General features: G+C 36.9%; 1 protein-coding gene across 3 annotated transcripts in view; it reads right to left on the bottom strand.

Moving 5' to 3' along the window:
- Positions 1-24,520, bottom strand: part of LOC106957660 (netrin receptor UNC5C-like) — a 208,741-nt gene that overhangs the window by 42,548 nt on the left and 141,673 nt on the right. For all 3 annotated transcript variants that reach the window (XM_015049073.1, XM_015049071.1, XM_015049072.1), the window contains exons 5-7: positions 3,459-3,639; positions 1,078-1,245; positions 761-925 (exon numbers count right to left, since the gene is read on the bottom strand). In XM_015049073.1, coding sequence (XP_014904559.1) covers positions 761-925; positions 1,078-1,245; positions 3,459-3,639 — 514 coding nt within the window. The remainder of the gene's footprint in view (positions 1-760; positions 926-1,077; positions 1,246-3,458; positions 3,640-24,520) is intronic.

The raw sequence follows: 24,520 nt of genomic DNA, 5'->3' as shown, positions 1-24,520 counted from the left end.
CCCCCCCTGCCACCACAAACCCCCCCACCCATTTATTTTTTTTTTCCCCAAAAAAAAAAAAAAAAAAAAAAAAAAAAAAAAAAAAGAAAACGTCGTAAAACCGCCAGACGGTAAAAAAAATCCAAATGACCCCATCTCTTAAAAATGTGCGAGGTTTAATATTATTAAAACCGACTGTTCAAACATTACATTTATTTACAACATCACTGTTGTTATCCCTGAGCTGAATTTATGGCCAAAACCAAATCATTTTCCAGTGCAAATATATTCGCTTTATATTCCTACGAAATACTACATCAAATTTGAAGAAACATTTGGAGTTGCAGCACATTCAAACAGGTAGTGTGAAGGATAAAACTGTGGCTAAAAACCTGGAGGTCCCCCCGCAGTCCTAAAAGCAAGTTGGACTTTGGTGCAAAACCAGTAAATGGGGGAGAGTCGAAGAAGCTGGTCAGACGGGATGGAGGAAAGGACATGATGGTTGATTCACTCGGGTTGTCATTTATTAAGCTGGTGTGGCTGAGGCTGTAGTTGGCAGCTGCTGAAGGTAACTAATAAAGCAACTTGCAATCTGACTTAGTTACTTTTAAAATCAAGTAAACAAGTAAGTATTTCATAAAGTAACCAGAAACCAGGTTAGGTTTTGAAGGTAGCTATTTTATAGGCACAGATACTACAAATAAATCAAATTAAATTTTTTTCAAATCATTTTTTTGGTCATGCATCTAGTTTCTTTTGATTATATTTTCGGACAACTTACTTTGCATACAGAGCCCATCGGTACAGTTCTGAGACTGGAGCACCAGGCCCTCACAATCCTTCCCACCATTTTTAGGTGCAGGGTTGTTGCACTCTCTTCTCCTGTACTGAGTGCACTCTGTCCCGCAGGCTGACCACTTACTCCAGTCTGTCCAGACTCCATCCACTATTGATGAATCGAAGGTGAAAGAAGTTAAGCCAGTCATAAGTAAAATAGTGTGGAAAAGAAGGCAAGTGTAATAGATAAACTCTGAGGATGCTGTACAATTTTCCAGATAGGACAACACAGAATCTGATCGAACAAAAATATACAATTACCAGTGCACAGTGTGGTGCAGGGCAGCTTCTGTATGGCCTGTCCGTCACAAGGCAATCCTCCATTAAGAGGAGCAGGGTTGGTGCAGCTTCTGGTTCGTTTCTGGAAGCCTCGTCCACAGCGACTGTTACAAGGGGACCACTCTGTCCATGTTGACCAGCCACCGTTTACTGGAACAAAACAGAACAATCATTTAAATGAGACTCATTATAAGCTGAAAAGTGACATTAGAATGATTATTCTTGATAATCTTGATGACACTGGACAAAATGTGATGTTTGTTGCTTGTTTTATAAATTGGTTATTGCGTTATGTTTTTGTCAAGTACTTTGAACTGACTTTTTGCTAGAATGTGCTTTACAAATAATCGGTTCGTTTGTGAACCGATTATTTGTACACACAAAATTACCTCATTTATTGTGCTTTGGCTTTTTTATGGAAGAACGGGTCACTGACAGGGTTATGTAGATTACCAAAAGACAGAAAAATCTTTGAATCCGGGAAAAACATAACCAAGCAACAAACCTAAAATATTGCTCAGGACAAATAATGAGAAAAGCCTGCATGACTGGAAACAAAATAAAAAGGAGTATATAAAAATACGGTCATTTGTTAACAAATCTAACTTATTCCTTCTTAAAAGTAGTAGCTTATGATAAATAGTGCAAGATTCCAAGAGAAAGAATACACGTGTTCATTTAAGAATGCATAATAATATTTAATGAATTCCCAATCCAATATTCTCATCTTTATTGTTTAATTTTAAAAATAGTTGCAAACATTAAAAATGTTCCAAAATCTTAAAAAAGGATAGACAGTCATGAGGTGGGAGGTCAGACATTTCAAATCAGACATTTGATATTTAATAATCTTATTTTATGTGGACTTCAATTAGATTTAAGTTTTGTGAAGCTTTCTCCATCTCCTACGCATAAAGACTAGCTACTTAACACCTTTTAATTTTTATGCAGCTACTGTCACACAGGTCTTAGCCTATGCTTACATTCATTAAAACAAGAATTTGTACAATCCAATTAAACATTAGGTACGACATAGACCTACTCATTTACTTACTAACATGTTCCATTTATTTTGCCCATTTTATATGTACATGTGAAGACGTAAAAACAATATTTCCTTTCAGACTTTTATTATTTTCTATTACCACCATTGTGTTTCAAATATTATGTGCCAAGGACAATAAAAAAAAAAAAAAATCAGTTACAAGAAAATGAGACAGCCAGAACAACCTGATTCAGATTAAGGCAGAAAGAGCCAGAAAAGAAAGAAAGAAAGAAAGAAAAAAAAAAAGGTTGTCATGTGAAGAGGCAGAGTGGGTCGAGGCTGGAGCTTGGCAACTCTGTTTCTGTTTCGTAAAAAAATGTGCTCATTCCTATTCAAAAGTTCAATTAGAAGCTAAGCTTTTGACTATGTGACTAATTAAGATAGAGATAGATTATTGCCCGCTATTTTCGGTTTTCTTTTTTACTTTAGACCTTTTATCTATAGCTGTTTCAATTTTTTCCCTCCTTATGTCCCTGTGTTTTTTTTCTATTTCACCTTGTCAACATTGTCAACCAAGCCTATATGGCGGCGAGAAGATTGGACCGCAGATTGAACAATCTATTTCTGTAAGGATACATCAGTGTCAAACCTCTCCATCTCTCGCTGTCTGTATTGAACAGGAACACAAGCTCAGTTATTTTGATTGAAACACTCCAGAATAAAGACAGTGTTACATTTGAGAGAGACATTCTGTATGTGCATGTGCTTATAACTAGGTTTTTTTTTTTTCCTTTCTATATATGTTAGTGTTTTTTGTCACCTCAAAATTTCCTCTACTGTCTTATAAAAGACTGGCATGAGCAAGGAATGCCTTTCAGCTCAGAATCGCAAAAGCATCACCTGAAGAACATTGGCTGAAAAACAAACCAACCACATAACCGACCTGTGAAATTCTGGACAGTATAGTATCATTATTTTCTGCATGTTGTTTTTCTGCCTGTGTTACAGGGTAAATTAATATGCAGCACAATTCATTTAGAGCTGAGAGTCTTTGCAGAAAACATGCATTTGGAAAGACCCACTATTTTAATTAAAAATGTGGGTCTGGACAGGAGGGTAATTCTGAGTGGGGTAAGTGGTGTTTAATTAGGTGAGGTTAAAGTTAAAGTTTGTTGAGAACATAAGGCTAAATAAAAAAGAAAAATGAATTAGAGAACATGATGTATAAGACATCCTGTTGATGCAAAGAAAAGAGAGGTCAATAAAGATAATAAAAAAAAAAGCATTCTAGCCATAAAGCTCTTAAGATAGTGCTAACAATTCTTTAAAACCATTTCTGTGGTCCAAATACAAGATATATGCAAACTTGCAAACTTACCATAAACAATAACGGTGGCTGTCGTACTTCGTCTCTTGGCCACAATGTTTTTAGCTACACATGTGTAGTTGGCTGTGTCAGACAGACGTGCCTGCTTAATGATCAAGTTGTGGTCAATGGTGATATAAAAGTTTCTGTCTTCTGCAGGGTCGATTATTTCTTCATTCTTTAACCACTCCACCTGGGAACCAGAGAAAACAAAAACATCTGTGTGAAGGTTTGAATAAATAAAAACTATAAGTAAAATTGAGTTGATGTGAAAACTTATATATGCCAATGGGGCATATGCCTTTTTGGTTAAAGGACAGTAGCTGAAGTGAAAGCTGTAGCTTAAATAATAAACACCAATATGCATTTTGAAATTGAAGTAATTTTTTTGGGAACGTGCAAGCAAACACTATACAAATGCCCTGTCCTAATTTTAATGCCATCACAAACTGTGAACTGTTGCTACTGGCTGTTGCTTCAGCCTGTTCAAGTTGAGGTAGCTCGCGAATCCAACCACTCTGTTGGAAAAGCCTCATCATCAATTTCTAAAATGCAAAGAGGGGATTTTGATTACCAGCATGCTCCAGGATTCCTCCTAAGAAATCCATTCATTGCCCTACAGGCTCTCAACCAAACCAAGCCAACATAATGGCAGCTTTTGCTTTCGTTAGCAGATTTTCCTGCTTTAAAGTCACCAGCTGAGATGGCAGGTTCACTTTTTGGATTCCCAGAGGTCTCACAGTGAGGTACATCAAAAAGATTTCCTTTCAGCAATGACTGTCTGCTAACTTACATCACAGCTGCATACTGTAGAAATAGCTTGCTTACTAAATATGGCTAATTCTTGAGCAAACAAAAAAAAAAATCCTGGTTCTATGCTTTGAAAAACAAAAACAAACAAACAACAACAACAAAACACATTTTATTTTGCCTGAATGCATTGGCTTTAATTTAGACACCATGGCTCCTTACCATAGTTTCCTCAGACTCTATGTATTCACTTTGATAGATAACACATATTTTATGTGGTGTTTAATGCTTCTCTTGCATACTTAAGCTCCCCACATAGTGAAAGTTTCAAAAATAATTAAAACAAGGCGCACTGACAAGACAATAGAGGTGGATGAATTTATCAATTTATTTAATCGCAGTTTCATATGGAATATCATGAAAATAATATAATCTCATTAGAATCAAACTTTTTGAGACATTTAATTTATAACACTAGCCTGTGCAATTATGTAGCCTATGTGATTTTTTTTTTTTTTACTTTAAATTTGCCAACAAAAAATTCACATGCGGAAATGTAATCTTGAAAAAAGTCAAATTTTAATAGGAATTTGACTTTTTTTATAGCTAAAAAAATACAAACGTCTGTTTCTGTATCAAGTGGACTCTTTCATGTGGAATTCTAAAATTGTGGAGATAAAAAATGCTTTGAACATATGCTTTCACAAGGCACTTTGGATGAAGGGTAAGACAGCAGTAAACTGTTCTATTTATGAGCCTAATCACATTTCCTGAGTGCTGTATTTACTGGTCCAAACCCTCATAAATTCAGCCCATCCAATCTTTATGGTGGGAACATAAACATTCAAGCTGTGCTGTTCAATTCAGACCGTTTAATTTCCTCCCTCTTTCACATTAGGAAATGGAAATTTCGGATGCAGAAAATGTTAATTCTGTGTAATTCTTCACATTTAGTGCCTGCTCAGATTTGGCAGAGACTTATTCTTCTCAGTTATTCCAGTTGCTTCTTTCTCTGATCTGTAAAACTCTGGAGGAACTCTTTGGTCATGAAACCACTGCAGACCAGAACTGTCACTCTACAGCAGGGGTGTCCAAACTTATTGCAAAGGGGGCCAGATTTGGTGTGTTAAAAATGTAGCGGGGGCGACCTTGGCGGACGTTCTTTACATAGATATATTTAAACACATTTCAGCAAGCCATTCTGTGTTTTACATTTGCTTTTTTATTTTAATTTCAGCGATCTTAAGCATGTCTTTTGGTTCATTTGAAACATGCATATCATATGCAATTGAATATTCACTTCACTTCACTTTTTTAACTAACTTTTTTCTAACGGTTAAACACAAGTAATTGTACTCTTGAGTGCAAATTACATTTGAAACATTAAAAAAAAATATCTCACCGTGACAGTTCAATATTTACAGAATTTCTAAATAAAATTCCAGAGAAATGAGCAAGTAATAGTCATATCAACAAGTGCGGGGCTCATTTGAAATATAATATATTAGTAACTATAAATGTTGATTAGATTTTTGAAAGTTTATTATTCTGGAGTGAAAACTGAAAACTTGTCTGAATTTATGACTTATTTTGATCTTAAAAAACAAAAACGAAATTTATTCAGAGACTTATTGTAAATGACAAATGACTTGTCTGCATTAATGTGATACTGAGATCTGGACTGCAGCACATAGGCCAGGTCTGGCGCAAAATCAGTGGTATTGATGCGCAAGATGTCTCGTAAGTGAGAGTCCGTTAGCCGTGTCCTCACACGGCTCTTATTTAAGCTCATAACCGAGAATGTCTTCTCACACAAATACGTCGACCCAAACAAGCTTAGCATTTTCTTATCAAATGCTCGAATCTCTCGAAACCTGTCCTTAAAAACCCATCGGTAAAAGTTGGCAAGAGAAAGCTGCTGATGCCGACCGCGGCTCTCTGCGTCACACTGCAGCTCAGTGAGCTCCAGCTGCAAATGGTAAGAGTCGCACGGGCTGCTGCCCTCTAGTGGGTAAACGAGGAACAGCGTTTAGTGTGTAAGCTATGCCATATGCAGGAAACAGCACTGCTGCCCAATGTATTAATTCTATGTGCGGGCCAAACGTTATTGATTTTATGACAGAGGTTGCGGGCCGGATGAAATTTGACCACGGGCCGCATTTGGCCCCTGGGCCGGACTTTGGACATGTCTGCTCTAAAGTAAACTGCAATGTGACCTTTCAGTTTTCATTAATGCATTCCTTAAAAGCTAAAAAAAATCAGCATCGCCTCAGCTTGCAAAGCTTGTGCATTAAAACAAAACTTTGGTTCGGCTTCATTCTCAAACAAGACATTTGATCTTTCCTACAAACAGCCATCACTATCAACAATAACTCTGAAGATTCAAAACTAATGAGTTACGACAATATCTAATCTCCCTTTGGGATCAAGAAAGTAATTTCGAATTTGAATATGAATTTAAAATATAAACATATTAATAAGGCAAAAAATAAGTTTTTTTCTTCTTGAATGGGGAAAATGTTAGAAATGTCTGTGTCTTGACTGATAAAGGTATTTTATTAGTAGAGGTCAGTTCCAAAGTGAGGGAGATCATCGATGGTTTGGCTGAGTGACTTCAGGACATCATATTATTAACTGTTACCAAAGCACTTTTCAGATAAGACATATGTAGCATAGTTTAACCAAAGGCTTATAGTCACTACATTTAATTAAAACAACCTTCCAAACCACATTAAATTCCTCTTAAAAAGTGTTTCATTATTTCCGAGGATATTCTAAATCGTCTCCAATATTTACTATTTACTGCGTCATTGAACTGCTGAAATAAGGTGAATAAAAAGGAAATAATTCTCTAAGAATGAAATCCTTACGTTTTTCTTCACAATACGATAATTTAGCTGATCCCTGTGGTAATATGTGTTGATGCTGGTTGCGGGTTGTTGTGTGATAATGCGCTGAAAATAGCTGCGATCTTTGATGACTTGTGAAGGTTGAAGCCTGTCAGACTGATGTGTGCTCTGGTGGCTTCAGACAAAGGGACCACATGTGGTTGCAATCCTACCATTACCGGGGCATCATTAGCCACAGCTGGTGTTGGAGTGTGTATGTCAGTGTGTGCGCGTGTACATTTGCGTGTATGTGTGTGAATGGCAGACGGCGGCTGACTGGATCAAATCAACCCTAAGGGAAAGTGGATATTTGTTGTTTTAACTTTTGCCCCATTTCACCTGTCTCTTTTGCTTTAGAAACACACGCACAGTTTCACACAGGCGCAAAAAAAAAAGGGATAAAAACACAATAAATAATAGAATCTTACTGCTCACCTTCACTTGATATGCATCTATATCTAGATTCGGTTAACTATGCAGTAATTCACAGTGTTTTAATGCTGCTACTATTTTTTAACGGACAATTAAAGCAGTGGCTTCTGCACTAATCGGGCGTCATATGCGATACATATATACGTACATAAAGCACCAGCAAAGTTGCAAAGATACAAGTCTTTGTAAAATAAAAAAAAAGAAAAAAAAAAGTGTCTTTTTAATCTCCTTTCTGCTAAATCCAGAGGTTCACTTGAGGTGAATTTCAAACTGTCAATGCTTAAAGATGGAAAAAAGTATATTTCTCAATAAAACACATATAGAAAAGAATATTTCCCATAAATCATGTGTGATGAAGAGCAAGAAAAAATCTAGATATGTAAATGCTCTCATGGGTTTCAATGTTATCTGTAAAAATGAGGAAACAGAGCGATTTAATGCATTTCACATCTATTGAGATATTGTTCTGTTTGGCAGCCGAACAAAGCCTCAGCTGGAGAGGGAGATAAAAGCAGACCAAGATACAGAGATGTATGTATGCTTCCTTTTGTTTGAGCAACAGAAAACGTTTTGAACTGCAAAGCTTCGTGACATATCTGCTGCTCAGAGGAGGAACATCATAGTCGCATAGTGTCACTGAGAAAAACACAAAATAAAACTTGCAAAAGAAAACCAAACGGGCAGACCACAGTGCAAGGAGTAAGATAAACAGCAAAGAATATCTATGAGCCAAATGCTAAAATATGACATGCTTTGTGGAAGCACTACAAAGACTCTCATGTGGGAGTTGATAAGAACTCTGAGATATGGGAAAGTGTGGTGGCGAATTCTAACATTAATATTCCATAGCAGCAGTTTCACTGCAGGGGCATGACAAAACACAAAATCAACTAATTACAACAAAGCGTGATTCTGCAGTGAAATCATGGAAAAATTACTGCTCAGCATATTTATATCCGAGTCTGTGTTTGTGTGTGTGCGTGTGTGTGTGTGTGTGTGTGTGTGTGTGTGTGTGTGTGGTAATTGAAGTGTTAATATGCATGTTCGTCACTGAGGATTATCCTCTTGATTAACTATATTATCTGGATCCGTATAAGTCTACAGATGAGTGGGTTAAAGAGCTCTCCAAGTGATTAATCAACCAATGTGTGGGTGTTTCCATGTTTTAATAAGCCAAAGGACCCCACCTCCTGCTTCAGGAAATGGCGTCACCTTCTTTATTTGCAAAGTGTGTTGGATGGCAGAAAATAAAGCAATTGGAGGAAGATTTGAAACATTTTAGAAATAACTCTAAAAGTAAAAAAAAAAAAAAAGAAGTGCTTTATTTCCTTGATGACATCAGTTCAACTTTTGGATTAATAAATCTCAAAGAAAAGGATTAGGGTCAAGTTTATACTTTATTACTTCAAAGCAAAATATATTCATGGGATTTTGCTTCCCAACCAATGAAAAATGTGTTAAAATAGTTACTGGATATTAACCAATCAATATTTTTGAGGCATCATATGATTTAAATGACTTTTAGGTTTACATCCTGGCAAGTCAGGGTAGCTTTGCAAACGCTTATGTAGTTAATATTATATTAGGGTGATGTTCACCAAACACAACATGGTGCTTGCTGAACCTAATGCACCAATCACAAAAACGACAGAATAGAAGGCTGTGGCATTTAAATAACACTCACTTTGCTCACTCCATACCACCAGCAGCAACGTGAACCATTTATACAAGACAGGATGGGTCCGTTGTTGTTTAATATTGTTCACACCAAAACTGAGCCTTTCATCTGAATGTTACAGCCAAAACCAAGTTTGATAAATTCATTCAATCTTTTTTTTTCAGGTTTTGGTGAGATGGTGCAAATTTTTGCTGACATTAGTAGCACCTGGTGTGATTTTCATTTCATACTGGCCATCTGATTTCAGGTTTGACGTGTTGTGTGTTTAGAGAGTCTGATTTTAATGACACTTGAGATTTCATGTGTTGACCATTCTCTAAACATTAGAGATGGTTGTGTTAAAATTACTTAATAAAATACTCAGAGTAGGCATATTTAATAAACTGGTACTTCTGTTTACACACACAGAAAAACACAAGGTTTGCTTTTTAAATGTTTAAAGTTTTGCGTTACGGCTTTTATGTGAGGTACAGAAAATATATTGAGCCATATCACATTTCCACACACTTTAAGATATATTATCAATAATTGCTATAAAAAGGAAGCATCCCCATAACCTTTCCTATCCCAGAGCAAGTGTATTCAGATATTTGTGAGCACATCTTGGCCAGATGTCCCATGTGCATTGTTGTTATTGACTGGGAGTGGTAGCTATAGCATCATTACCATAATTGCCTGACTTGTTTCTATTATCAAACATTCACATTTTCTAGTTTACTCACAAGAAAACCACACAAACGCAACAAAATCACCACAGGCAAGTCAGTCAAATCAGCAGCAGGTACAGCAACACAGATAAACACAGACCAAAGAGACATAAATGTAAGAAAAAAAGAGATATACATACAGAAAGATGAAAGGAATGCAGAAGTGTGAGGCATGGGCAAATAGAAAAGGATAATAGTTAAGAAACAGAAGGAAGCAGAAAGTGAGAGCAGCTGGAAGGAAACACATTGAGGAGGGAACCGATACAGGCATCAGCAGGGTTAGAGGAGAACGACAGAATGAGAGATGGGTCTTGGCAGAGAAGACCATCTATCTTTCTCTTCTGTTGCCATCAGCTTTCTTGACACAAACCCAGACAATTGGCCATATCTGTCTGCATGTGTTTATCTGTGGATAATACCAACACACACACACACACGCGCGCGCACAGAAAAACACAGACACCACCCACACCCTGATGTGTTGCTAAGTAGAATAGTAATCAAGCTATTCATTAGCGCAGTAACAAAGGCCATTACTGGCTAATCAACGATCTTCAAACTCAATCGAGAAAAGCTAATAGAAATTTAATCCAACAGTGCGCCTGGCAGTGGGGGCAGTTTGTGTGTGAGGGTGTGTCTGTCTTGATATTAGACAAAATAGTTAGCCTGCTGTGAGAACACTTTGTTGCTTTAAACAATTAACTGAGAATTAGAATACTAAAATAATACAATTTAGAAATAAAACACAAAAACAAACTGTTACGCTATACTTTTTGAACATATGATTCATAACGTTACTCCACATTCGTTAAATAGCTCTCCAGTGCAGAGAAGGGTTTTATATATATATATATATATATATATATATACACACACACACCCCAGCTAACTTTGGGATTCATAAGTATTCAGCTGCCTTTACTCTGACAGACACATAAATAACACATTTAGAAATAGCCAGGTTAATAACTACAGGAATTGATCTCGTGTGAATTGATCTTACAGAATGCTGCTCAGTAAAAATTCATCCGACCTGCAACCAGCATTATTGGCATGTAGAATGAGCATTCATGACAAAATGTAATATACTACCAAGTAGACCGTAGTGATTAGTTATTTTGCCCACACTGATATTTTGATCAATACATGGCCGTTTACCTAAACTTCCTGATTTGTCAAATAAAGCTTTTATCAGAGGAGAAGCCAACAGGTCAATTGTAACTGCAGGAGCTGCAGAGACCCACAGCTCCGATGGATGAAAGACAACCAGTTAGAAGCGACAAACAAGTTAAAATTGGTGTGAAGGTTAACCTTCAATAAGAACAAATATCCTACACATACAGTCAGAGCTATAGTGGTGCGGTGAACATCGAAGCATATTTATGTGTTAGAAAAGCATAATCTGTGAAAAGACTTGAGACTGGTGTTCAGGTTTGTTCTCTTTTCAATGTGACAGAGAGTGAGCTACTAGAAAAGTTTTGATAGGTTTTTTTTTGTTTGTTTAGTAACATACAAATGAAGGACATAAAACCAAACAGAAAACAGAAATGGTGAAGCATGAAGCTACAGCTTATATTGCCTCTATGCTAGAATTTGCAGTCAAATCTAAGAGTTAACGTAAAAATAAAATAAAAAAATCAAACCATTTTTGCAAAATTCAATTTCAAACAACCTTCACTGTCATATTTGTCATAACACTGGATGAAAAGAAGAATGAGGGAAAAAAAATGGTAAAAAAAAAAAAAAGTTTATTATGCTTTACTTTGTTTTGGTCTATCCAATAAAAAATCCCATTAAAATACAATTAAGTTAAGGGTTGTGACATGACAAAATGTGAAAATGGTATAAATACTTTTGCATACTTTTAAATCTTTTAAATCCTCATTTCTAACGATAGTTCTACAATTATACGTCTAGTGGTCTTTTGCCTGCATATCTGGATTTTATAAAACAGCCTGAAGTGCAGATATTAAAGATTCAGCTTCTGTGCGAATCTTTAAGCATCACCTCTTAAGTAGTGTAATTTACAACTGTACAAGTAGTAACTATTGATTTGATAAAGCGAGCTGAAACAAATGAGATTTGTAGGGCACACACAGTGTGTGTATTTGTGTTCGTTCTCTTTAATTCACTTCCTCCAATTTGGACATTAAACCTTCTAGTTGGCAGCATTCTAGGAAATACAAATGGCCACATTTTTGTGCCAAGAGGACCTTGCTTAATTGTCCTTTCAACTTTAAGATCTATACAACACACCCTCATCCCGACACCGTGTTTCTTACTAACAGTACTTTTTCCACATAAATCTAATTTTCTTTTCATCCACTCCACCATAAACTACATTTTTCCAAACACTGCCTCTGCAATAAAGATTTTGTTTATGTGTTTAAATGTAGAAGGAACATTTAACAATAAGAGTGAGAGTAGTGCAGTCTGCGTTTAGGCTCCAAACAAAAAGCACCATGCTTAATAATTGAACAAATGATTTAAAGAACAAATAAGGCAGCAAATAAAGCCCTTTCTCAAGCGCAAGTGTGGCAAGCTGACACAAGCACATAATCAGACGTGCAAAGACAAGATTTTGCAAAAATTATGTCAAAAACAGTCACAAGAAAACAGACTGTATTTAAGATAAAATGTCAACATTTGTGCTGAAACCCATAACACTTGCTATGAATAATCAATACATTGCTTCCATTGTGTGATGTGTTCTCTGCAGCACACATCACACACATCCACCAACAATATATTTGTACCATTTCACATCAATGTCTTAATTGGCCATATGTCCTGGTGTTTCCGTCTGCGTCTTCTCCACGCTTGGGAGGTGATTAGGACAGTTCTGCTGCCCAGTGCTTCTGTGGGGAATTCACTGCAGCCAGCAACACACCAGCAATACATTACACACTACGAGTGGCCAGACTGGCAGATTGTGCAGGTTAACATAAGGTCACTATGGATATATATATATATATGGGACTCAAGGCGGAGAAGTATGCTTGTGTACACGTGCGTGGGTGTGTATGCGTGTGTGTGTGTGTGTGTGTGTGTGTGTGTGTGTGTGTGTGTCAACATGGGATTTCAGAAGCTCTGACAGCTTAATTAATTAGATCCAAGCAAGTGACATAAAGACCCAATTAACCGTGCTGACATAACTGGGTTGCCATCAACAATAACCCCTTAATGAAGTTCTGGAAAGACACATCAGATGAAATCTAGTTCAGAGTTAGGAGTGGAAAACTTTTTTTCAGGTTTCTAAGGATTTATATGTCGAACAATGACAACAAAGGAGTGCATCGTAACTTTCCCTTATCCCATTATAAACTTCAATAGACTAACTCAATGCACACCATAAATGTGAAGTCAAAGAAAAATTATACATGGTTCTCATTTTTCTTTCGTCTTTCTTTCTGAGAGGAGAAGAGGTTGCACGCAAATATACGGCACACCTTTTTTCATTTGTTAAAAGTTTTTGCACATAAAATTTTCCTTCCACCTAACAACCATGGACTATTTTGTATTAATCAATTGCAAAAAAAAAAAAAAATCCTAACAAAATATATTGATATTTGTAGTTGGAACTGATTAACTAAGACATGTACTACAGCATACAGTATTTGATATTGTGTTTTGAACTGGTTTTACAAGCATATGGTCTATAGCTGGCTAAACATATTCACACTGCAGATGAAATAATTATTTATTTCATGTCTTTTTTGTAAGAAGAAGACATATTATATATGATGTGTATCAGAGAGTAGGAAATAATTGAATACTCGCCAAGGTGTCCAGTACAAACAGAATCGGGACACAAGAGGACGCCTATTTGGATTGGGACAGCTTAACAGAGAGCTATTTATAACCTACTATTCTGCTGCAACGTGGTACAAGTGATGATGTATGACTTGCGTGTATGATACATGAGCATTATGTTATTCAGCTGTGACTTTTTTTTTTTTTGTTCTCGTGTATTTTCACACGGCGTCGTTTATTATGCAACACCCAGACATGTACGTTTTAAGGACTCACAAAACTTCTACCATGTTTACCTGAAATCTAACCAAGGTACACAAGAAGATGGTTAGCAGAGGCATAAAGGGAAGTAGCTCAGCACTAAAGGAGGTCACAGATGTTCTGAACAGAAAGCTTACATCGGCCTCGCCGGAGTGCACACAAACACACATGTGCACATGCTTACTCATACACGCCGCCGTGTTACCACTGAGATTTAACACAGGTGCAGATGCTTCATAGTGATCTATTAGACTCACCCTCTACCGTCAACATTCAAGAGTGGAGAGGTGAAAAGATGGATGGGGAACAATCTCTAGAGAGTGTTGGAAAAAGAAAAGGTATTTCCACAGCAATGCTGAAGTAGGAAAAGAGAGAGAGAGAGAGAGAGTAGGTGAGGCTGTGATAATGGCGAAGGAGGAAGAGGAAACAAGAGTCAGATAACTGTGGGTGATCCATTAAAACTTAGTTGACAATGTCAACAGATAGGGAGAGCAAGCAAGGAAGGATGGGACAGAGAGGGAGCAGTGGAGAAAAAGACTGCAAAGGAATACAAACAGAAAAGTGAAAATATAAAGAAAATGTTCAAAAGACAGATGCGGTATTTCTATACCATGTCAGGGACTGGGAAGAGAAAGAGCAGAAAAAGATGGAGTGGTAAAAGGGTGGAAAAGGGAGTAGAAAGGCTAGCTGTGGAAGATATGCCGAAGTAATTTATTAGGCTCCCACGCTTGGGAAAACAACAGCAGGAAAGTAAAAGTCATGTGAGGAATGCAAAGGCGAGAGCTAAGGGAATGGTGTAGAAAAAAAAAAAATCAGCAAGACAATGAAGGTAGGTAAGAGTAGTAATTCACACTACAATGCACGTGTTAAAAAAGTGCACGTGAAAATGTGTGAGCGTGAACAATCCGACATTAATACCAGCTTTTGCTAATTTTTCCAACTCATTTCTTCACGAAGAGGAGCCAGGCATTACATTGTGGAACTACCACTGTGGAAGATTGATTGATGGTCTGTCCTTTGGAGACATGGTGCAGGTGGTTGGTGAGTTAATGGGAAAAAGATGTGCAGGAAGCACAAAAAAGAAGAGAAGACTCATGACTTAGAAAAGGAAGTTCGAAAAGCATGAAAAAGACCACAAAAGACTGTGTGGGAATGACAAAAGCCACTGTGGCTCATACAGACGACGATCCTGGTCCGTTGGGTGAATTACATGACTCATGCGGAAACTAATCCAAAGTATTTTTAAAAATGTTTAGGGCGCAAGCTGGTTAAGAACACCAGGGGTTTGCTATCAATGCAGACATAAAGGCAGATGAGCCTGATCTGTGAATCTAGGAAGCAGAGGCAAATTTATCCAATGGATCATTAAAATACAGAAAACACTGAGACTTTTTTTTTTTTTTTTTTCTGAATTTCCTCATCATTGTTTTATATCTTATCTTCAAGTTTTCATGTCCAACACCTAAGGGCCTGCTGGGAATTTGACTGTTTACAAAATGTGCAATTTATTTGTTTCTTCCTGAATTTGAAAACCAAATATTGATGAAGAAAGAAAGAAAGCAGAACAGTCACTACACTGATACACAGAAATATGCAAAAATAATTGAGAAAACCTTTTACAGAATAATCACTTTGTAGGAAAACAGCACTGATGGGTTAAGATGGGGGTGTTTGGGTGCTAAAAATGGAAAATAAAGCCCTTGACTCAAATCAGGAGTTGCAAAAACACACGACTCCACTTAACGCCTCAGACACGTGGAGGGAACATTTCCCCCAAACAGATGCTGACCCAGTAACACATGGAATTAAAATCAACACCTAAAAAACCATCAGGTAAAAGTTCAAAAGCCACGTTTAGCTTGTCATAGAGGGAATAAAAGTTTGCAATATAAAAAGACTAAACTTACAAAAACATACTGACAACTAACTTATTTATTTTGTGTGTTTAAGTAGTTCTTACACTTGAATTTAACATACTTTAAAAGGAATTACAAGTGGACCATTACACTGACACATGAACCTGCAGAAAGTTTATTAAACACTAAATATTATTTACTGACCATATTAATATGCTATGGATTCTTTGAACTTAACACAATCCCACAAAGACCTTTTATAACAGTTTTGGGAATTTTGTTAGGCCTGTTATAGTCATCATTTTACCTATAACTTTTTTTTTCCTGCAGCAGTAAGCCAGTGTTAAAATGACTGACAAGTTATTAAATTATAGAACAGCCTTGTGCAGGCTCATGGGTCAGTGCAGTGAAACTTTTCATGTCTCTGCTCTCTGTATTTATGTCCATGCTGTTTTGCGCCTTTGGACAATGATGTATTTTGCCTTTTCTACTGAGCTCTCCTGTTCCCTCAGAAGTAAAACAAGAATGTTCACAAAGGAATGGAAGAGAGTTCGTACATCTCAGGTGATGCATAATTCATGACAGTCTAAAAAATAAGGAAACTTGTTTAGGCTATTGTTTCTCACTAGTTACTAAAGGGCCAAACAAATTTCATATATAAAATAAATTAGAACTTCAAAATGAGACTAATTCAATGTGATATAGGGCAAACCGATTGAACAGTCAGGGGAATTATTTATTCATGTATTTTTTAAGCCAATTATTTCATCTTTGATGTAAACAAGCCTTTAACAAGATTACCTTACCAGGTGACATATTTAAAATCACACATGCAATGCAAACATTAAACCACAAAAAAAAAAGAAAGTTAAGTGAGAAGAACTATGTGAAAAACAGATTGAGATAAAAATTGAGAAAAAAAACATAAATGAAAACTCCTCAAACTGCTCAATGGACTTCATCAAACTTATCAAAACATAGATATAAACATCGTAAAGAATATCTTAGCTAAATTTAAAACAACAAACTGAAAAAGACTAACCAATAATTTAAAGAATGAGGGGAAAAGTCACCAAACACAATCTAAAGAAACATTTTTAAACTCTTAAACTTGCTAGTCATGGTGTAACAGCACTAAGTACTGACCATGATGAAAAGTCTGCAGCCAGGCAGCCTCTAAAAGCACCTTTTGTTCCTGCATAGGGTTTGGGGGAAGCAGGGAAAACCCACAGTCTATTCCATTGGCCCAAACACAGTTTACGCCCTGGAAACATCACCAGCTGGTAACAAGTCTGACACAGCCACAGAAAACTATGCACACTAAGCGCTATGTTTGTATATGTCAAAGCTGATTCACTGTAAAGTGTAGGAGTTCTGATGACACTCCATAATCATTAGAGCATGAAGAGGCTCTGAGCTGCTTGGGGGCATGCTAATCCTTTTTAATTGACTCTCAAACTCTCCAGTGTTATTAAAACCACCCAATAACAAAATCAGCTTTGCTTTATTAGCTTGGTCAGATGAATTATTTGAGACCATCCTGTTCATTTGTGTCGCATTCTTCAATTCATTTACTATTCATGAATGAATGAGAACTAACCTGGAGAGAAATATCTTACTTGTCCACAGCAACGGGCCTTTTTATTCCAGTTTTTTCTAAAAGAGACAAATTGTACACAAGAAAAAATAAAACTGTCGACGTAGAACTAATATCAGAGAGATTTGAGATTCTCCTCACAGTGCTACAAGAAAGCATCCATACCTCTTCACCTTATGCAATGAAATCAATTTGATGATGACTTTTCAAATCTCTGCACACACCATATTCCATAATGTCAAGGTTTCTAAAAATATATGCAATGTTTTTGTTAAAAGCATGGTGATACATGACATTTGGAGTTCTGACAAGAGAAGTTTCTAACAATAACAATCTTCAGGACAATTATGCTAAAATTCTATTGAATTAAATCTTGCAAAAAAAAAAAAAAAAAAAAACCTTTCAAACTTTAACAATCATAAGTGCTTCACAAATGTATTAGACAGGTATTTGTGTCATTTTGCCACAAATGTGGATCAGAAAGTGGCAGAGCATCAATTGGATTAGTAGCTTCTCAGCAGAATATTTCTGTACCAATGTTTCACATGTGGTGCCATCAGACACAGATACTTTTCAAAATCAAGCGAGAATAAAAAAAAAAAAGTAATTGCACTGATGATAACCTCCTTTTATAATTCACTTACGATTATGTTAGCGAATGATGATGTGATGTGAATAAAAAGCCATTAACTGGCAGCAATTATTTAAAGCCCAGGCTTATTAAAACTTTTTCAGTCATGGTCTCAGATGAGGAATTTACTGTCAAGTGGATAAGTATATAAAATTATCTCTCAATATCCACCAGAAGCCAAATTGAGAACCAATGCTAAACGCTGAATTACTTCACAAATTACTGTTTGATGTTCATTTCATTCCTCTATTATTTTATTGCTAAAAAACTCTCACACAAATTACAAATTAAGAAGCTTTTGTTGTTGTCCAAGAAGAGTTACAAGGTCTAAGAACTTCCCAAACTCAACAGAACAGAAACAAATTTTGTTATTTGACAACTCCACACTGAGCGTCAAAACAGTGTGCTCATTCATCTGTGACAACACTGTCAGGATTGCCAAGGGCAACAGGGGTAGCTGCAGAACACTCCATGCAGTCATGTCACCGTCACTCCTCAGATTTGTCTCGATATGTCAAGATAGACAAGAGGGACGGAAAAAAACTAAGAGATTAAGAGAATGACAGAGAGGCAGCACATTTAAAAAAAAAAAAATCACAAGACAGGTAAACAATATAAGGTAAAGAAAGACAGAAATAGTAATTGAGAGAGATGAAAAAAGTATTCAGAAGTACAAATGTTGTCACACAGGCAACCTGTAGCTGCAGCTCAAGTATTGAATTCAGTGGAAAAAGAAAAAAAATGATTGGAAAAAAAAGCCTTTTTTAACATTGACACATGCAAAACTCTTCCAGTAGATGTTTGAAAGAGATGAGGCCAAAGATGCACAACCGCACCAATCCCCAAAGAAGCTTTTGAGCAGGTAATGAGAGGGAAAAGATTGGGTCCTTCTAATTTGGGAGTGTGCTGGGAGGGTGAGGTGATGAGGGGGATCCACAAAAATGCCTTCATTATACCTTGCTGACATACTTCTGAGTGAAGCACCCACTCAACCCTCAATCTACACACACGCACACACACACACACACACACACACACACACACACACAAACATCCTTTCTTCAAAACAACTCAAACCTCAGACTGCAGAGAACTGAAAGAGTGAAAGATCACTGGCCTGCATATTTCCTGCCCACTTCAAGTAGCGAAAGAAAAAAATAATGCGAGTTAAGTTGTCAGTAAAGGAACAAAATACAGAGCGCCTGCTTAACGGGAAGTTTCCATCTTTGTATTTTAATTGATAGTTCCTGGAAGTGGCCTAGCTGATGGACATATTTAATGTAAGGGCTGTAGCTGGAGTCAACATAAGGGAAAAGTATAGCTTCTACATTCATTGTGAATGCAGTACCATATTTTCAAAGGTATTTGCGACACAGAAACATACTTTTGAAGAGAAGCGGATCATATTTTGAGGCACAAACATATATTATGAATGTGATGGTCGAGCGTTAAGTGAGAGCAGTACAGGTTCTGAAAATGAAAATAAGAAATCTTAATCTGTCTGCATTTGAAAATGCACAGCACATCTCTTACTGCAGATTTAACGACAAGACCTGGGAGAAAAAGTTAGGAAGAATTAGCATAGTACATAGTTACACGATTACTTGAATGCATGATGGATTATTTGATGGGATACTTGACTAGTAAAATATTTGAGATCTGCAGCTCTAAATACTACTCAATTCACTCGACTGTCCTCCACTGTAAGGACTGTGTGATGAAAGTTTCATCAGGTGTCTGCCATGTCCATATTATTGTGACCAGTGACAAGGATTTTGAAATACCCTGTGCAATGCACTAGAATCACCATTATTCATGGAGAAAAATATATTACCCAAAGTAATTTAGGTTATTCTTTGTCTTTTTAGCAGTTACCAATCTTATCCATTACTCCCAATTATGATGTAGTAGAAAAAAAGCAATGCTTACACTGGTTTGTCAAGGCACCATGTAGAAAACGTAGAAACATAGAAAACTGATCAAAAAACTAACATTAGTGACAATCTTAGGAGAGCTTAAAAAGAAAGAAAGCTGATAAACTTGCAAAGAAAAAGAAAACTCATGTTGCAGCTCTATGCAGTCCGATCCGATGGCTAAAAAGTGCAATTTGCCTCATCCCTGAAATTAAGTACAACTTATCAGTAATACAGGAAGATTACACTTCCCACACTACACTAAACATTTGCCATAGCTGTGCCTGTGTGTTTGGCATTTTTACACTTAGCTAAGGTGGAATGAAAGATAAATCATGATTTAAATCCACTTGTAATCCCACTTGTATGTGAGTGGGCAGAAATATCTAATGCATAATTTGATCTTTATGTGGTGATTATAATCTTACTGCATGTTGCCAACATCCAACCACATCATAGCTACAACTAAAATGAAACAAAAGCTGCTCCATTTCATCTTCCTCATTTGGAAATTACTCTTCAATGATAAACCAGTGCAACGTCATTTTGATAAGCTTAACATCATTTCAATAATTTACCCAGGTAGTTGAAATAAAAAAGAGAGATTGCTGACTAATCTGGATTATGGCGATGATTTCTGACAGAGGTTGGGGATCAACATAAAAGTGTGGTGAGAGATGAGCTGTGGAGCTTACTATGCCAGCTCAAAGAGGATTAAGGTAAGTATCTATTGGGGAAGCAGCATTACAGAAATTGTTTTTTGTACACAGAAAACAGCCATACAACTACAAACGCAAAAACACTCAAGCAAGGCACACAACTGTACGCGTTTTCTATTGATGCAGTTTTAATTCCTGGGGTTCAGAAGTGAAAACATTTCGTTTAAAAGAAAATGCAAATATGATATTACATATTTTCAACCTGGTATTGTTCAGAAATTCTAACTATGGACAAATAGAGAAATACAAATAGAAATAGTCTTCATTGTCACACAGGAAGGAAAACAAGGTGTAACAGCAACAACAGATATATGTTTACACAAAAGATAAAAAAGTGCTAACACTATATGAAAAAGAACATTGTTAATAATAATAATAATAATAATAATAATAATAATAATAATGCAATATATTTTTTCTAATCAATCATAACAGTAAAATTGTGCAAAACTAGCTTGGCCAAACAACGGAGAAGCAATGGGTGTATTTTGTCAGCAAAAACCACACACACACACACACACACACACACACACACACACACACAAAAAAAAAAAAAAAAAAAAAAAACTTGGAAAAGCACACGCGAGGTCAAGTTGCTGTACACAGTGTAAAAAACTCAAGTGGAGTCCACTCCGACCGCTTGGGGGACTGTGTCAAGGTTAAAGATTAGATTGTGGGGTGTGCTCTGGTGGTGCAGGGGTTAAGCACAACTCACTTATGGAGTCCTTAGTCCTCGACGCAGCTGTTGCAGGTTTGATTCCCGGCCTTGGCGACCTCTGCTGCATGTCTTCCCCCCTCTCTCATTACCTACTTTCCTGTCAATTAACTATCAAATAAAGGCCGATAGAACCTTTAAAAAAAGATTAGATTGTGAGGTCTTTGTGGTGAAGTTAGTAGATTGAATTCTTCCTGAGATCACAAACAGTTTTAAAGATTTTTTTAACCAGTAAAGTGAAATCTAGTTCAGGTCTGACTCTGATAAGAGTTTCATAGTTTGAAGTACAGGTGATCAAAAAAGAGATACATATAGATATATATTATGTTCAGGTTAACAGATCGCTTTAGTATACTGCGAGAGTTTATGAGTTAAAGACGAGTGTGTGCATCTGAGGTTGCAGTAAAATGTATTGGTTCTCAGAACTGAAGTTGCACCCACATGATCACAATCAGAATCAGTTTTATTTGCCACCCAAGATCGTGTGCAGAAATGAATAAATAAGCAGATATGGATTTATTTATTTAAGCGTCTGTAGTAATCCAAGACCAGTCCTCGAGCTCTACCATGCTGCAACTTTTAGATGCATTTCACATCCAACCCACCTGAATTAACTGCAAAATTCCCTCATCAGCTCTACAGAGGTCTGGTACTGACCCATTCATTTTTTTCAGGTGGATTGGAAAAAAATGTATCTAAAAGTTACAAGATAGTAGATCTCGAGGACTTGACTCCTGGTCAGTGGGCTTAGGCTGCAGGAGTACATGTTGCCCCTTTTTCCTCACCCAACTATATTTTCCTACTCCTCTCCAATTTTGCATTATTTGTGTTATTTAGGATAATAACTTTATGTTCTCTCTGTTTCTTTTGCTCCTTATAGAAGCTACATCCAGTCTGGTAAGTCAGTTTAGTTGTGACTCCTTCCTGGAAGGGGGGCAATCAGTTGAGTTAGTGCTGTCAACAATCTGTTCTCCTTTTATAGATGGTCCATCTGGCATTGTATGTCACTGTTTATCACTGTCTCTCTCCAAGACACGGACACTGGCTGAGTTTCAGCTGTCATAGCTCTTCCTGCTTCCTTTAGTCCTACAATACAGACGTGAAATCTGGCTCAAAGCATATCTGCTTAGCTGTGTTTCTCTCCTAAATGAAGCCACTAAAGCAGCTACTACATTCACTACTTTTCTTTCAAATACCATGAACTTCTGGATCAGTGCTACTTTGTTTTTGCTCTGTCTTCTCAAACCCCCAGTCAGTTGTGGTTGATAGCCACTCACACTGAGCGTAGTTCTGGTGAAGGTTTCTTCCTGTTAAAGGGAGTTTTCATATCCACTGTTTTGCGAGATTGCTCCAAAGTCAATGACACAAAGTAAGTAAAGATCTCACTACGTTTCACTACTTACCTTAGATAGAAAACTTTTTAACCAATATGAATAATACACAGAGCTTGAGTGCAGTTTTTGATAACTAGGATCAATTTGGAACAATTTTATCTGTATGATCGGATTGAATTGACATCTCTTTTTTTTTATAAGTGTCTTGCTGTAAAAGTACATTTTGTAAATTGGCACAATATTAAAAATACTGAGTTAAGTTGAAAATAACCATTTACTAATAGACTAATCATAAATATATTGACAGATTTATCCACTTGCAAAATAATCAGTAGTTGCAGTCCTACTCAGCTTACTCTAAATATATGAAAATGTGGCATATAAGCATTTTGCCTCGCCAAAAATGATACCTTCTGACAGTCAAATCTACTACAGTTTTCATCACACAATCTCACATATTCACAAAGGTACGCAAATATGCCCAAATGATTAGGCAAATACTTTTGTCTAAGCCTACTTGACACTGTTTAACAAGAGCATTTGTTAGAAAAATGGCACCAATGGTCATCATGAAGGTTTGTTTGTCCATGAGTGGGACAAACAAACCTGGGGCCTCACTAATGCACAGATGTGCCAGTTTACCCCCTGGGAAGATGTGTGAGTGTGTGTCTGCGTGTGTGTGTGTGTGTGTGTGTGTGTGTGTGTGTGTGTGTGTGTGTGTGGCATGCTTGAAGATGAAATATCTTGAAGATGAATATGTCTTTGGCCATCCTTTAGCTATAAAACAGCAGTAGTGGCCATGTCTCCGGTAGGAGAACATTTTCTGAATCTTACAATTGAATGACTGGTTTTACTGAAAATCCACAGTGTCACACAAAAAACATGCTGCACAACCCAGTGAAGGAATTAATTGTTTTGTGGTTTAAATATGTTACGCCACAGTACATTTAAGGAGTGGTCAAAAACCATTATCTCAGTAACTGCATATATTAAGACGGTGGATTAAGTGGTTAAGAATGTGACAGGAACTTGACCAGGCTCCAGAAACGTATCAAGTTACTGTCTGACTTTTGTGTATGCATTAGTGTGTGCGTGCTTGTGCGTTAGTGACACGTGGAGTGCCTGTCACCACACATTGATGTGTTTATTTCGCTGCAGCTGGGGTAATCACTCAAAAACAGAGACAGACGCAGACAGGCACACACACACGCACGCGCACGCAGAAATCTATAACTCCACCTGTCGTGTGCAGTCCACTGACTCTCCTTACCCTCTGGGGTCACACGGACTCTTTTAAGTTATAAGATATATGTATTATCGCTGTCAGTTTGCTGCCTTCGAGTCCTAATGGGCCTCACAACATTTGTGCGGTATGTATACACTTGAACTGACTGTGGCTCAGTTCCAAATTTCAAACAGCTGCTCACCTTTAGCACAGCTACTTCAGGGTGTTATCTGTTGTTGGACTCGAGACCTCGATGATGAAAAGAAAAAAAAAAAAAAAACTAAACCAAACTGTGAGGATAGTTTTATGGAAAGTAAACGTTCAGCTGCAACTGTTGACAGTCCACTGAATTTACAGACTCTTTAATCAAGAAGATTTAGCTGCATCTGAATATCCTGAATCGTCTCTCACAGTAGGATCAGAATGCAAGGCATAAAAAAAAAAAAACATGTAGAATAGACTTTCAGTTCACAGAAAAGGTGTTGTTTGAGGAGAGTGAAAATGAGGCAGCAGCATGTAGGTGTGTAGACATTTTCTTTGGTGCCTGGAATTAGTTTGACCCCGACCTCTGAAGGCTAGCACTGGAGCACTTAAAATGATCTTTTAAACTTGTCC

The sequence above is a fragment of the Poecilia latipinna genome, unplaced genomic scaffold, assembly GCF_001443285.1.
Source record: "Poecilia latipinna isolate Pla-1442-1.1 unplaced genomic scaffold, P_latipinna-1.0 Scaffold924, whole genome shotgun sequence".
Lineage (NCBI taxonomy): Eukaryota > Metazoa > Chordata > Actinopteri > Cyprinodontiformes > Poeciliidae > Poecilia > Poecilia latipinna.
The sequence above is the reverse complement of the archived record's forward strand: the minus strand, read 5'-3'. Positions and strand labels throughout refer to the sequence as shown.